General features: G+C 45.5%; 3 protein-coding genes across 3 annotated transcripts; 1 reads left to right on the top strand and 2 right to left on the bottom strand.

Annotated features, from left to right (window-relative positions):
* Positions 1-711: 711 nt before the first annotated feature.
* Positions 712-3124, bottom strand: RPA1 (replication protein A 70). Its single transcript, XM_017069530.4, has 4 exons — positions 2969-3124; positions 2662-2906; positions 1383-2604; positions 712-1254 (listed from the first exon to the last, which is right to left on the bottom strand). The coding sequence occupies exons 1-4, from the start codon at positions 3002-3004 to the stop codon at positions 943-945; spliced, it is 1815 nt and encodes a 604-aa protein (XP_016925019.4). The 5' UTR covers positions 3005-3124; the 3' UTR covers positions 712-942.
* Positions 3125-3638: 514 nt separating this feature from the next.
* On the top strand, positions 3639-6576 carry Mcm2 (DNA replication licensing factor Mcm2). The gene is made up of 2 exons (XM_017069558.4): positions 3639-5877; positions 5936-6576. The coding sequence occupies exons 1-2, from the start codon at positions 3739-3741 to the stop codon at positions 6458-6460; spliced, it is 2664 nt and encodes an 887-aa protein (XP_016925047.3). The 5' UTR covers positions 3639-3738; the 3' UTR covers positions 6461-6576.
* On the bottom strand, positions 6559-8571 carry LOC108006091 (probable ATP-dependent RNA helicase DDX55 homolog). The gene has a single exon (XM_017069537.4). It carries the CDS (start codon positions 8502-8504, stop codon positions 6663-6665), a length of 1842 nt encoding a protein of 613 aa, XP_016925026.4. The 5' UTR covers positions 8505-8571; the 3' UTR covers positions 6559-6662.
* Positions 8572-15954: the final 7383 nt, after the last annotated feature.

Raw genomic sequence — 15954 nt, 5'->3', positions numbered from 1 at the left:
CAACATTTAAACCGGAATGCCTACGGCAACCACAAAATTGAGCTTTTTTGTCTCTTAGAAGAAATGAGTAAACAAATGAGCGACGCTAAAGAGCGCACTGGGAAAAAGAGAATAAGTTCAGATCGATTTTGGCGAGAACATATTTACAATTGCAATTTTCAAGTTTTGTTGCCACCAAACGAATCAGCTTATCAGTTGAGCTTCAATTCGTACTCTATGTATTGCCCCAGTACAGATGAATCATCGCCAAAAGTACAGCACTTTACAGCGTTCAATATCATAAAATATTGCAGTTAACTAAGGATTTTTGGAAGAAAATTTGAGATAGGGTCGGCTAAAGCGGTAAGAAGGCGTTGAGCTTGAGCACCTATTAATTCGTTTTTATGGAGCGTGCATACATACAGATACAGTGCAAATATATACTGCTATAAATTTAATCTATTCTGAGAATTGCCCATATCAATTACCGGGTCTGCAAAGTTTTCTGACGGTGCAAGCGGTCAAGGTCTTATTGTAGGGCCTTTTGATCGCTTAATGAACTTAATAGTTCGACATTATGGTATTTTGTATTATATTAAAACCTGAAATTAAAAGTATGCCAGTTAAAAAATGTTCCTGGTCAAAACCACTATTCTTCGCTCTTAAATCATTCATTGGCACTCCATTTGGAAACTATTTCCGCCACAGAAAACTAAAAATATCTTTCAAATGTTCTCCAATGCAGTAAATAATATTTATTATAATTATTGGGTAGTCGTTAATATCGAGTTACAGTTTTATGCATTTCAACAATTATAAATACGGATTGATGGCATATAAATTTCGAACAAAAAGTAGTTGAGATAACGCCCAGTTCACAATATTTGGAATTAACTTAGGTAATTTAATGAATAGCTTATGTTCTTATTTTATGATTTATGGTAAGCGCGCTGCGCATGAAAATTAGTTCGAGGAGCCAATGCCGGTGAGCTCCTGCAACTCTTTGAGCAAGTGCTTGTTGTACTCTTTGTGATTGATGGGGGCCACGGACTGCACGGTGAGCTTGTTGCGGGTCATGTCTCCAAAGACCTCATTCTTGCAGCGCAGCTTAAAGATGTGGGAAGTGAAGTTGAGGGCGGAGAAAATCTGCTCGGCCTTGGCAGCATCATTCTCAAGGGCCTCGCCAACTTCTTGCGAAGTGTGTCCGAGAAGCTGCTCGCCAACCTCGTTGAAGCTGCTAACCCAGCGGTTGGAAGTCCAGTCGCCAATGCTCATCTAGAAAAGAAAAATAAATTTTGTTAAATTAATTAAATTGCCCTTTACAAAAAAATATAAAATAAAAATAACACTTAAAAGATCTTAAATGATTTTGTTGATCGTAGATCTTTTCAGCCAATACTAACGTTGATAAGCAGTCGGTACTTGAAGTTGGGGAACAGAGCGTTGCATTTCTCGCAGCGGTACTGGTCATTGCCCTCGTCGACCACCTTCTTGTTGCAGTCGCTTTGGGGACAGGCGCGGTAGAAGGCATTTTCCTGCTTGACGATGTGCACCACCGCCTTGCACTGGAAGTAGTCGGGCTTGTCGCCGCTACCGAGGTTGCGGGCCCGCGCATCCCTTAGCGTCATCCAGTCAGTGGAGAAGTTGCCTCCACCCGTTCGTGCTGAGACCATGTTGGCGACATTATCACCACCCCCGTTGTCGAACCAGCCGCGCAGCTTGTGGGCCTCTGGGATGTCTGGGTTAATCTTCATGACAGAGCCACCTCCAAGGCTCAAGGATTTCCCGCCATTAAACTCATTGATGCGCGTTCCCTTGACTAGGATAACGGGCTGCACATGACCGTCAAAGTTAACTGCATCATCGCCCCAGAGGGTGAGATTGATGGCCGAGTTGCTCATGTCCACCAGCGTTATGTCTCGCTTCTTGAACTCCTTGTTTGTTGAACGGGCCACGAAGGACTGCACCTCGCCCACCTCCTTGCAAATGCCAATGGTATCCACTGACGCCTTGTTCTCCATGCCAGACACCTCGGAAATTGGAATAAGGTTGTATTTGATTTCCGGAATCGGATCGTCGTCGGCATCCTCGCACAACTGGACAACTGTTTCACCCGTAAAGGTCATCTCGTAGGCATTGTTCAGCGACGAGTACTGTTTGTTCGCCGGTTTCAATTGGCACTTGGAGAAGAAGTAGACGCTGTCCACTTGGATGAGGTCGAAGAACTTGTCGCACTGCTCCTTGAAGGCAGTGGCACGAATTTCTCCAGATTCGTCCATTAGATCCATGCTGAACAGCTTGCCCTCGCCACGGGCATTGCTCCAGGTTCGAATACTCGACTTGGAAGTCACACGAGCCTTGATCACCCACTTGTTTTGGTAAGGACTCAGGCTGGATATCGGATGAGTCATGCCGCTGTTTATCGATGCATTCAATGTTACATTGTTATTGTTGTTGTTGTGGGCCGGTTCCTTTTTGGCGGCGGGCTTGGGATTGGAAGCAGCTGCTGCCTTGGGCGCCAGGTCTTGCTTGGCGGCATTCTCATAGGTTACGGGTTCGCCAATTTTAGACTTGACCTCGGCGCCAGGATTCAGGACAGTCAACTCGGAGATGATAAGGACGCGCCTGAAGAAAGGGTTTATGGTCAAATTTAGCCGAAACTCTGTGTAACCGCCCACTTACTTGCCAGCTCCGTCCTTGCCCACCATGGAGGTCACATACTTGTCCAGCTGGACGATGGTAAACTCTTCTAGTTCTCCGTTGTGCTGCATCACATTCAGTTGGCTGGCCAACATGGCATAGCTGTTGAAGTACTTGCCGTCGGAGATCAGAATGCGATAGCGCTCCGCATCCGCAGTGCTGTTGATCTTCTTGATCGCCAGGATCTGGAGCACCGGGCCATCCACGACCTCGCCGTGCATGATGCGCTGTGTCCGGTAATTTGAGACGTCAGCACACAAATTCTTCAATTTCAGGCAGGCATACTTACAGCAATTACTCCAGAGGACAAAGTTGCCAGTACCATTTTGATTGTTAACAAACAATTGGACAATTTCACAAGCAAAAATAATTCGTGCGTCGAGGGCTGGGAGCAAAGTGAAGCTAGAAGAGGCGGGAAGGGCTGCCTCGGATTTTTGAATCAGTGGTGAGCGGAACTAGTTCCATTAGCGTTCCTAACAGGGTTGCATTCCAGGGCAGTCACTATTAGTTTAAAAAAACCAATGTTGACGATGTCTTTCAAATATATTTTTTTAAACTGTAATTTGTGCAAAACAAATAATTTATACCAATTTTAAGTCTTTTTTTTTAAATGCATACCTAAGGACAAGCATATACAAAAGGCAATGTTAATAACGTTGATGTAATTTACTAGGGAATTAATAAGGAAAAATCCCTCAAAATAAAATAAACTGTTTTCAAACAATCTTCATAATAAGCTTTGCATTATGTATGTCTGTACTTTTTTAAAAAGATTCAAAATAAAACTCGCTATTAAATTATTATTTGAAAACTAAACGGTTATAAGGATTAGATTACAATTTCTTTAGATATGATTTAATTGTTTGTTAAAAATCATAAAGCCCACCTTCACTTTCCAACACTGCAATTGTTCATTGGAACTTGTGTGCAGCCCTGACTCTGTTGGTTTTGCACACTTTTTCCCGCGCATTTTCGCACGCGTCGCCACAACAAGATCGGTACCTCAAAAAAAAAACAATACATATTGCAAACGAACGCCAAGGACAACACACGCTCGACATGGACAATCCCAGCTCTCCGCCGCCGAATACACCCAGCGACGCCGCCGAACGTCGCGATCTTCGAGCAGCGATGACGTCGCCTGTTGGCGATTTCGAGCCCTTCGAGAACGAGGACGAGATCCTGGGCGATCAGACGGTGCGCGATGAGGCCGAAGAGGAGGATGGCGAGGAGCTGTTCGGGGACAACATGGAGAACGATTACCGTCCCATGCCGGAGCTGGATCACTACGATCCGGCGATGCTGGACGACGAGGATGACTTCTCGGAGATGTCCCAGGGCGATCGCTTTGCCGCCGAGTCGGAGATGCGACGGCGGGACCGGGCTGCCGGAATCCACCGCGACGATCGTGATCTGGGATTCGGTCAATCGGATGACGAGGACGATGTGGGACCCCGGGCCAAGAGACGGGCCGGCGAGAAGGCAGCTGTGGGCGAGGTGGAGGACACCGAGATGGTGGAGTCCATCGAGAACCTGGAGGATACTAAGGGACACTCCACCAAGGAATGGGTCAGCATGTTGGGACCTCGAACGGAGATTGCCAATCGTTTCCAGTCCTTCCTGAGAACTTTTGTGGACGAAAGAGGCGCCTACACCTACCGCGACCGCATCCGTCGTATGTGCGAGCAGAATATGTCATCTTTTGTGGTCTCCTACACGGATCTAGCCAACAAGGAGCACGTTTTGGCCTACTTCCTGCCCGAGGCCCCCTTCCAAATGCTCGAGATCTTCGACAAGGTGGCCAAGGACATGGTGCTGTCCATTTTCCCTACCTATGAGCGCGTCACCACCGAGATCCATGTCCGCATCTCGGAACTGCCGCTCATCGAGGAGCTGCGCACGTTCAGGAAACTTCATCTAAACCAGTTGGTCCGCACTTTAGGCGTGGTCACTGCCACCACGGGTGTCCTTCCCCAGCTATCGGTGATCAAGTACGACTGTGTGAAGTGCGGCTATGTGCTGGGTCCATTTGTCCAGTCGCAGAACACGGAGATTAAGCCAGGTTCCTGTCCAGAGTGCCAGAGCACTGGGCCTTTCTCAATCAACATGGAGCAGACCCTGTACCGCAATTACCAGAAGATCACCCTGCAGGAGTCGCCAGGCAGGATTCCAGCTGGACGCATTCCTCGCAGCAAGGACGTCATCTTGCTCGCAGATTTGTGCGATCAATGCAAACCAGGCGATGAACTGGAGGTCACTGGTATATACACCAACAACTACGATGGTTCCTTGAATACAGATCAGGGATTCCCCGTTTTCGCCACCGTGATTATTGCCAACCATGTGGTTGTAAAGGATTCCAAGCAGGTGGTGCAGTCGCTTACGGATGAGGACATAGCCACCATTCAGAAGCTGAGCAAGGATCCGCGCATTGTAGAGCGAGTAGTGGCCTCCATGGCGCCCTCTATTTACGGACACGATTACATCAAGAGGGCTCTGGCATTGGCTCTCTTCGGTGGCGAGTCCAAGAATCCCGGAGAGAAACACAAAGTCAGGGGAGATATTAACCTACTTATCTGCGGAGATCCCGGCACGGCCAAGTCGCAGTTCCTGAAGTACATAGAAAAGGTTGCTCCTCGTGCTGTTTTCACCACCGGGCAAGGAGCTAGCGCCGTGGGTCTTACGGCTTATGTGCGCCGGAATCCTGTGTCCCGGGAGTGGACATTGGAGGCGGGGGCTCTGGTGCTGGCAGATCAGGGAGTATGTCTTATCGACGAGTTCGACAAGATGAACGACCAGGATCGTACCTCCATTCACGAGGCCATGGAGCAGCAGTCCATCTCCATTTCCAAGGCTGGTATTGTCACCTCTCTCCAGGCTCGTTGCACCGTCATTGCTGCCGCCAATCCCATTGGCGGCCGCTATGATCCCTCCATGACGTTCTCGGAGAACGTGAATCTCTCGGAGCCCATCTTGTCCCGTTTCGATGTCCTGTGCGTGGTGAAGGACGAATTTGATCCCATGCAGGATCAGCAGTTGGCCAAGTTCGTGGTGCACTCGCACATGAAGCACCACCCTAGCGAGGAGGAGCAGCCAGAGTTGGAGGAGCCGCAGCTGAAGACCGTGGATGAGATCCCGCAGGATCTGTTGCGACAGTACATCGTATACGCTAAGGAGAACATTCGGCCCAAATTAACAGTGAGTAAAAATAATTGGAGTAACAAGATAAACGTATTAATAACTGACTTTTATTTAGAACATCGACGAGGACAAGATCGCGAAGATGTACGCCCAGCTGCGTCAGGAGTCCTTCGCCACTGGTTCGCTGCCCATTACAGTGCGTCATATTGAGAGCGTGATTAGGATGTCGGAAGCCCACGCTCGCATGCATTTGCGAGAAAATGTAATGGAGGCCGATGTCAGCATGGCTATCCGCATGATGTTGGAGAGCTTCATTGAGGCGCAGAAGTTCAGCGTGATGAAGAAGATGCGCAGCACATTCCAGAAGTACCTGTCCTTCCAGAAGGACCATTCCGAGCTGCTCTTCTTTATTCTGCGGCAGCTGACTCTGGATCAGCTTGCCTATATCCGCTGCAAGGACGGGCCCGGTGCCACGCACGTGGAGATTATGGAGCGGGATCTGATAGAGCGGGCCAAGCAGTTAGATATTGTCAATCTAAAACCGTTCTACGATTCGGATCTTTTCCGCTCGAATGGATTCTCTTACGATCCGAAGCGCCGCATCATCCTCCAAATTGTGGTCGACGGCAACACAGCTTAAGTTTTAGTTTCCTATCCCATCTCATATAGCTCGTAGTGCTCACATCCATGTTTTGTTACCCCCATTTTTGGTCTAATAAAGTTTGATATACTTATGTATTTATATAAAACTGAAAATGGTACTTTTCATTAGAAGAAAATGCGAAAACTTTTTCCAACAGATTTGTATTTTACATAAAAATGATTCCCAAAAGAGGTTACTATTATTCATTGTCGCCCTCGATGCCCATGGCCTTGTCAAATTCCTCCTCGCTGATCTTGTTCTTTTTGAGCCGCTTGAACAACCTAATATCGCTGGCCAGTTCGTCGAGATCCTCCTGGCTGAACTGCTGTCTCTTTTTTCCCTTTCCAGATCCCGCCTCTGCCTCCGCCGCTTTCTTTCGCTGCTTCTTGGCCTTGCGCAGTTCCTTCTTTGACTTCGCATCCAGTTTGGCCTTCTTGGTCTGATCCCAGGACTCGACGCGCTTTTTGTGCTGTTTCTGGCCCGGCCAGCTGCCCGTTTCCTGGTACGTTTCCATTTTTTTCTGTCGGACCTGTTCTTTTTGAGCGTTCTTGTACGTGAGCTTGGTGAGGTCCACCTCGAAAGTGGGCGCAATATAGCCTCCTTCCTTGTAGTTCTTCAGCTCCGGCATGCGGGGCAGTTGCAGGAGGCCGTAAGCAGTAGCCATTTTGCCCAGATCCAGATCTTTTAGCCGGAGAATAGCACTACACTCGTGTTTGGTGTACGCCCTCACATGAGAGACAAAAGCACGCATTCCCTTGTCATAGACGCCCTTGTCCGCCACCTGCAGCCGATGAAGTTGATCTAAAACGGCTGGCAGCTGCTTCTTTTCAGCAACAGCATCGTCCTCCTCCTCTTCGGTGGGCAGTTCATTCAGCTCCACTTTCTGGTTGATTTTCAGGAAGTGTATATAGGCATCCTCGCTGGGAAGGAGAAACACCAGAGCGTTTCCCTCGTTTCCCTGCCGAGCAGTGCGTCCCACGCGATGCACAAAGCTGGAGGCAGTCGAGGGTGGATCCCACTGCACCACCCACTCGATCTCGGGCACATCCAAGCCGCGCGCCAGCACATCCGTGCAGAGGAGTACAGCCTGCGGTGTGTGGCGGAATTTCTCGACCACATTGGCCCTCTTGTTCTTCATCTTTCCGTGGATGCCCAGCACTGTGCGTTTAGGCAGAAGAGGTGGCAAGGCCTCCGCCCAGTACTCTACACAGGCGCAGGTGGGAAAGAAGACCATTACCTTCCCACTGCGAGTGGCGGGTGAACTAAGAAACTCCAACAGCGCCAGGAACTTGCGTTCTGGCTCGACGATCCTGTAGAAGTTCTGCAGGCGGGCGGGCGTGTTCACTGAGGCCTTCTCCTTGACCGAAACAAGTACTGGATTTCGCAAGCCCGCTCGGATTAAATCCGTAACTTCGGTGGTCTGGGTGGCGGAGAAGAGACCAGTTCGTCGCTGACGGGGCAAGTAGCCCAGTATGTTATTTACACTCGTTTTGAAGCCCAGGTCCAGCAGACGATCGGCTTCGTCGAGGACCAGGAACTCCAGACTCTTCACCCGTGCCGCCAAATTAAGATCATCGCCCTTGCGCTGAAAGAGATCCTCTAGTCGTCCGGGCGTGCACACCAGAATGCAGGGCGTCTCCTTGCGCAGCGTGGCTATGTCTTCCTCGATGCTGTTGCCACCCACAATCAGCTGTTGATTCAGGTGCTCCAGATCCTCGTGCTCCAGGAACTGTGCCAGCACTTCGGAGATCTGTCGGGCCAGTTCCCTGGTGGGTGAGATCACGAGGGCGCCGATCTCTTTCGGGCCCCACGGGGTCTCCTTGTGGCGTCTCTGCAGGATTTCCAAGAGGGGCACGAGGAACGCCAGCGTTTTTCCACTGCCCGTCACAGCCTCCGCGGAGACATCCTTGCGGGCCAAAAGCAGTGGAATGGCCGCTGTCTGGACGGGCGTCATCTGCTGGAAGCCGAAGCTCTGCACAACCTGAAGCACTGCATCTGAGAGTGGGGGTTTGTCTAGTGAAGACCACTTCTTTCGAGACATCGCAATTTATTTTGTCAACAAAACAAAAACATGTGCGTGGTAGTGTGACCGTTTCGTCCGCCAGCGAAACCGAAGAGATGGCAGCGCCGGCTGCTAAATTTTGAAATGTGCGCGTATTTCAAGCATTGCCAGCATGAATTCAGCGTTGCCACACTATTATAAAAGCATTTGATTGACATTGGCAGATACTCGATTACCATTAGCGCGCCTTTCATCGGCTTATCGAAATTCAAATGTATTGCATAATAAACTTTGCATTAAAAAAATGCTAAAACAGCCTTGACACTTGCGCTGCATCTCCAACAACAGCTGCCACCGCTTTCACTCACATTTCTATTCGCACCCGCCCACGAGTGTCCTAAAAAAAGGCGCCACACACACTGTTTGCTGTTCGGCTGCTTGTATGGATTCCAAATCATCCGAAAAAAGCGTGTGCCATCTGCCGCTTGTCGCTGCATTTCCAAAATATTGATGCCAGCAAATAAAAAAAATCGGAAGTAAAAACTGTTCGATTTTTTTATTTTTATTTTCATTTCGTCAACAAAATGGGATAGCGATAGCGAGGGGAATCGTGGAGCGGAGTGGAGGACGAGGTGTTTAGACCGGACCAACAGGCTAAACGACCGACCGCCTTGGCAGACGCGCGTCAGACGAATTCGAGCCGAGTCCCGAAAGGGGAAAGAAAAGAGGAAAAAGTTTGGAACGCGTGTGGCCAAAAGTTAATGAAGCGTTTAAAAATTAACTTGTGGCCAAGTGGACTCAAAAAACGCTGAACAGTTAGGGCCAGAATGTGGCTACAGTTAAGGGATTATGGCTGCTCAACGGTGTCAAAGTATGTGGTTTAGTCTTTAATTTAATGTAATAAAGTTATAAGTTCATTAAAAACACAAGGCCTTATAGTAGTAAAATCTGAAAACAAACTAAGCAATTAAGTTCCTTGAACACCCCGAGCAGGAGTCACTTTCTGGATGGAGATCGTGTTGGCATTGATCTATTTTCCTCATAAATATGTATTAAATTAGAGGATTCCTTTCATATTTAATTTCTTTTGTACCCAAGGGAATAATCAATTCAAGAACGCCTTCAAATCCCGGCTCGCTGCCGCAGTTCTCATAAGCATGTCCTTGCTGGGTTCTTTGTGTGTTTTTATTTTTTTTGTTTGCCCAACCCTTGAAGAGATTGATTATTGTTTATATTTGTGCCCCTGCACCGATGTGTATCTATATCTGTATCAAATGTATGGGCATGTGAATGCAGTGCAAACAGGCGAAGGATTGTGGTCAACGCCAACGCATCCCCTTTTTGAATTGGGGCAATTAAAGTTGTTCGCTCGACTCACTCCGCTGAATGGCTGCATATATGGACACGTGATAGAGTCGGGGCCAGGGAAATTATCCTGCTTTCCCCCAGGACGAACCCAAGGTAATTAACCCCTTCTGGCCCTCATCTTCCACTCCTGCGAGGGCGTTAAGTCGGACACGAGTTTCTGGTCAATTTATCAAATAATTCCACGAATTCCTAGAAATCGAAATAGAGCGATCTTAGAGCTGAGATTCTGAAATCGAAAGCCGTCTGGGAATTTGTCCTGGCGTCGGTTCGATCGCTTGTAATTATGCTAATTATGAGTTTGATTGGTGTTCTAAAATCTCACAGAGTTAACCTGCCGGGCCTTTGTTCTCTCCGAAAAAAAACATTACACTAATTACTGTGTCCTTTGATTTTCACACATTTTGCTCTAGTTCCAATTATCCGGAACTCCTCTTCCTGCTGCAAATGGCAAATGCCGAAGGACTTTCTGCCAGAATCATTGATCATTCCGGTAATTTGCTGGGAATTTCTCCGCTTTCCGCAATGTCCTTGGCTACCTGACTGGATTCCTTTTCAGCTCCTGTGTGGTCACTTCAGCTACGTAACTACAAATGACATTTGCGGTTGAAAATATCAATTTCCATAAAGTGCAATTGTCACCTTAACGAAGAGACCTCCCCCAATGATCAAGAAACTGTCAGCGCTCCAACTCAATCTCAAAATTTTGATTTCCAAATTAGAAAAACATCAACCAAATACCTGTACAGATTCCGGCAGACAGTAGTCACACTTATCTGATGGTCAATTTTTCAATTTCACTGGCTGATGTTGAGAAATTGCCCCCGGTCCATCGATATCAGTTACGATTTACATTTCACTTTTAACATTTTTACACTACCCAAAAACAAGGTAAGACATATCAATTACCCACGATCGGTGTTTGTTGACAGTCGCACTACTGGGATAGGAATAGGAATTGGGATTGGGATCGTATGGCTGCTGGAGGATCCTTCCTAGAAAGTCATTTCTCACACTGACCGTTCTGGGATTTGTTTGTGTTTAATTTCGATTTCTTTTGTCCCGGCTACTTGACTGCGGCCCAAGTGTTTTCAGTTTTACACCAGACAGGCGACGGTGAGCTAAGGTGCCAAAAGTGGCAATGGCACCTATGGGAAATGGGAATTATCATAAACTGACCTCCGCAGAATTAAGTAAAATGAAGAGAAAAAAGTAAAAAAAAAACAGAAGACGAGGGCCGAAATCCTTGAAACCGTTTGAAAGTTTCGCTTTTTTTTGGGCTCTTAGCCCCTCGGTTGTTACCCTAATTTCGGCTCGTCTTCATCCAGACTCGCGGGCCCTGATCATCGGCAGCTTATCTCATCTCTCTAGCCGGCGCACGCGTGTCATCCCGGGCAGCAATCAAAGTGATATGAAAATTGCATTTGGGTTCAACAGGTTCGCAGTTTTCGATTGCTGATCGCTGTTGCCGGGGCACTGAAAAAAAATATCCTCAAGAATTGGAAATAACCATAAAAAGCAATGGAGAAAAGGTGAGGATAAGAACTGATATGTATCTTCTTAAAGAACTACTATTCCAGGACGTTTTCAATTTTCTAAATATATCTATATATATATTCATTGATACAAAATAATAGGTTTTTTATATAATTATTCAATTGGATAAAATAATATATCTTAAAAACTTTGATAATATTATTTCTTTAAAGATCATTTTGTGAATATAATTTTCATGCCTAATCCCTTTTCTTTCAGTGCACTCTTGCTGTTCTTTGCTGTTCTGTTAATTTTGTTTGCCTAAAGGTTAAACGTGCGAATTTCACCCAAAGGCAGTCGCCAGTTTCGAGGGCTCCAGGGACTCGATTCGGATTTCGGTGGTAATCGGTCTGACTTCTGACTGGCCATCCACATCCACATCCACTCCTGCTCCTGCTCCTGATCCCACTCCATTTATATCTGCGATTCGCGTACGGTACGCGAATTTCGCTGTTTCGCCTAATTAAATGTAATTTGGTACTTCCTTTTCAGCCGAAATAATGCATATAAATAGTATCTTTAGTTTACATTTTATATTCCCCCACCCGCCACCGGCTCTCATTATTATAAATTTTCGTTTTCTTTCAGCGATCGGCGAGTGGCTGAGATCCTGGTATGGCTGTACCCCAACTCCTCCCGGAGGTCAGAGGCGTCCCTCTGGCCTCTGGCCTCCATCTCGGGGTTGAATTCAATGGAATTCGCTGGGCCCTCCGCTGGCACTCTCTCCTTTTTCGCGGCAAACAAATCTTAAGTGCAACAATATGGCAATTGTTGTGTATTGCTACGAGAACTTGTTAATTGTTTCGCGCTCGAGTGGCTCAAAGGTCTGAATGGGCCTGAATGGGCTGCGGATTCTCCATGCCGAGGTGCTCCTTGCGTTTTCAGGGAAACACTTTCCAGACGGCCCTTCCATTGTGGCCTCCTCCATTCATGGAGTGCATCTAGAGCGGGATCGTGACCCGAATGCCGAGGGGTTCCTGCAATTGCTGCTTTGCCGCCTGCCGCCGCAAATTAGATGCTCAATTACGCTACGAGATCCGAGAATTCCTGGGTAATTTCGGAGTGATTCAGAGCTTCAGCCATTTCTTACAGAGAAAAATATCTTATTTAACGAAATATCATTCTTAAATCAGAAGAAACCCCGGGTTTTCTTAGTTTTAGAACAACCGAGTTAGGACTGATTTCTTATCAGCATGTTAGGTTATGTAGGATTTGAACTCAAAAATTTCGCAACAAGGTTCAAAAAAAAGTTTGAGAAAGCGGCCCCTAATAGTCTAAAAATGTTTGGTTAAGCTTAAGGATTAAGGTAAAAAAGAAAACAAAATATAATACTAAATTATATCATTTGGGATATACATATATGAGATGAATTATTTTGCTATCATATTATATTATAGTCTTTGATATTAGTTCATCCTTCTATTAAAAGATTGTATATCTATTTTTCAATGTGCATTGCTCAATTCTCTGTGCAATCTTGGGAGTGAGTCACCCGAAAGTGAATCTTGACCACGTGGTGTACCAGGTCTAGTCCTCGTCTTGAACCCTTCGCCATCGCTTTCTCAATCATTTTTCATCCCAGCCACTTCCTTCCGCAAAATGTTCTCACACTTGACCCGCTGTGGGGAGACGCCCAAAGGATCAGGATCGAAATCGGAAGTGGTTGAGCAACAGGAGGGAGCAGCATCTCTCCTAGAACTCTTCAATGTTGTTTCAAAATTTTTTAAAAATCTTATTAAAAACTGTTGTTATTGCTGCTGCGCGGCCTTTTCTTCGTCTTTTGTGTGTGAGTTTCGTTTTCGTTTCTTTTTTATTGCTTTAATCATTTTTATTTTGTGCGGCTTCCGTGCCACCTGTTATGGTTACGACCATGGCCAAGAACCCGAGAAACCAGCCAGCCAAGGAGCCAAGAGGAGCTCAGCCGAGGTCCTTCAGAGCCTTTTTGATTTTTCTCAAGTGATTGCGTAGTTTTCATCTGTTTTCTTTGTTTCAGCGAGCAGTGTTTCAAATTTGAATTGATCACTTGGCTGAGATCTGGGATAGGGTTTCGTGGGACTGGGACCCGCTCCTCGCTCATAACAATAGCAATCACAATTTGTCGATCGGTTATGATGCCAACTTCCGACTCGGAAACGAGGGTAGGCCAACCAAATGAGGATGCAATATGCACCATGAAATTAATGTTTGATAGCCACATTAATGCCAACGAAGGTTTGGGGTTTCTTCCGTACTAATAAAATCGAATCTGGTTTCTGGCTAAGAAATCATCTTTCAGCATATGATCTGCATTTGTCTAATTAGGGATCAATTTGTCTGTGTTACATTAATTTAATCTAATTCTTAATGGGTTATAATAACAAGCGGGTCTTGAAATTTTCAAAGGATTTAAATATTTAATGCGTGGAAAAGAACTTTAGCACAATTTTTGGGAACAGTAATATAGCATTTGCAATACCTTACCTTTCACTGATAATATATTTTATTAATATTTTCTTTATAAATTTAACATTCTTCCCATATACTACCATTGTATAGAATTTAATGTACACTTAATATGATGGTTAATGACAGCTATTAATAACTAAGATTAATAATATTACAAATTGCATCGCCGGATCAACATAAATTTCAAAAACAGAACATAAGCTTCTCCTTCTCAAACTCCCAATTCGTTAAGCCTTAAATATACGCATACTTGGCACCTATATGGACATGGTAAATCGACCTAAATTTATCTTATTATAAAATATGTGTAGCGAATTTGTCTTCTTTCGATAGGGGATAAAGGATCATCTCTGGCGCCAGTCAGTTGCGAAAGATCACCTGAGATATTGATCGCCAGCAATGTTGGCAAAACAACACAACCGAGTTCAAATTGCCGCATCAAAGTCGGCGACAAAAACTGCTCTGACATAGTCCCATTCCGATCCAATCTAGGCAGATATGCTGCATATAAGGAGCAGCCCTCAACGGGATGATAACCATCAGTAGGCAATCTATGACAAAGAGCCGGCTCAACAGGAGGTGAGGGCGTGCCCAAACAATGACACAGTGGGCGCTGCAAGGACTCAAAAGGACTCATCCATCCATCCATCCATGTACGTGTGTATAATCTAGTTTTAATTTTCATGGGAATTAACCCATGCCCGAACCAATTTGCCTGCTACTCCACGCCGAACAATTTGCAATTTATGCGATATTTGTTTAAGCAATTTTGAACGGCTCCCAGTGTCCAGCGTCCAGCGTCCAGAGTCCAGATCCAATTCAATCCCATCCAGTGTTTGCCTCGATTCGAAGCCATCCCAGTCGTATTTGCTTTGATTTCCACTTGACTTTTTATCGCCGTCGAGGAGCATATGTACATATGATATTTTCCATTTTTTCCACCTCCCCAATTGCTGGTCAATATTTGCAGAGCCAAGTCAAATAGCGGCCAACAATGGTGGCGCTTTCCTCCTCGACTTCTGGGCCTTCACATTTGCATATTTAATTTGCCTTTAATGAATTTTCAATTTGACAATTGCCAAAATGCCACACACGAGGCCAGGACTCGTAATTTGGGGCCAGGCCACCCACGTGGAGGTATCTCGGTATCTGGGGTTCCGGGAATGGGAATGGGAACTACCAGTTGCGAGGAACTGGACATGGACCTGAAGGAGGAGATGGCATGCCAGGGCGATTGCATGTCCAGACTCCTGCTCCTTTCGCTCTCGTCTGTAAAATGGGACAGAGTGTTAAATGCTAATAAAATAAGTAACATACAAATTTTTCAATTTCAGCCAAAAAAAATAACTGGGCCGTAGAGGTTTACGTTGGGACTCGGATTGGGTCTGGTTATGGGTCTGGACAACACTTTCACGGCCCAGAGCGACTTGCTAATGGGAGTCGTTGACGTGCGCCTACTTTCCTCTTATTGGCATCTCCTGCGCCTCCACTTCCACATGCCAAAGAGAGTCCTTGGGAAAGCGTATAGCAAGGTATAGTGTTTTTAATCCTAATAAATTAAATCTTGTATATGGTAAAAAATAAATGGTACCTACAAAAACACCTCCTAGCTAGCTAGTGACGATCGCACCTTCAACATGCCAATGTTATAATATCAACTTTTGTGACGAAAAAACGATATTATACGATCTACTAAATAAATAAACATTCTAACTTGTTTTCATTCGGAATTCTCATTAAAGTCTTGGTATAGATCGTTATGATCACAGATTTTTCGTCCTAAACTGCCGTCAACAGTAATGATATACATATATCATGATCCTGAAAAATCGTAAGGTACAGCTGTTAGAATAAGACTAATGGATGTTATGAAAATACATAAATGCTGCATTTATTTTAGGTGCAACGATATGATTCCATTCTCCTAATCATAATATTAAATATAAGTTACCAACTCAAATATAAAACTTAGAAAAATTAAAAAAATAATAAACAAATAAGTCTAGAACCAAGTTTAGTGATTCTGATTTTATAAATAAGTAAAAGTATAATTTTAAGAATATAGTATTTCTATTGTAAGAGTGTTCGGCGTTCCATCTGTAAGGCACTCGAGCCATTCAATTGCTTTTGTCATGCGCTTTCT

Source organism: Drosophila suzukii, chromosome 3, assembly GCF_043229965.1.
Source record: "Drosophila suzukii chromosome 3, CBGP_Dsuzu_IsoJpt1.0, whole genome shotgun sequence".
NCBI classification, from domain to species: Eukaryota; Metazoa; Arthropoda; class Insecta; order Diptera; family Drosophilidae; genus Drosophila; species Drosophila suzukii.
The sequence above is the reverse complement of the archived record's forward strand: the minus strand, read 5'-3'. Positions and strand labels throughout refer to the sequence as shown.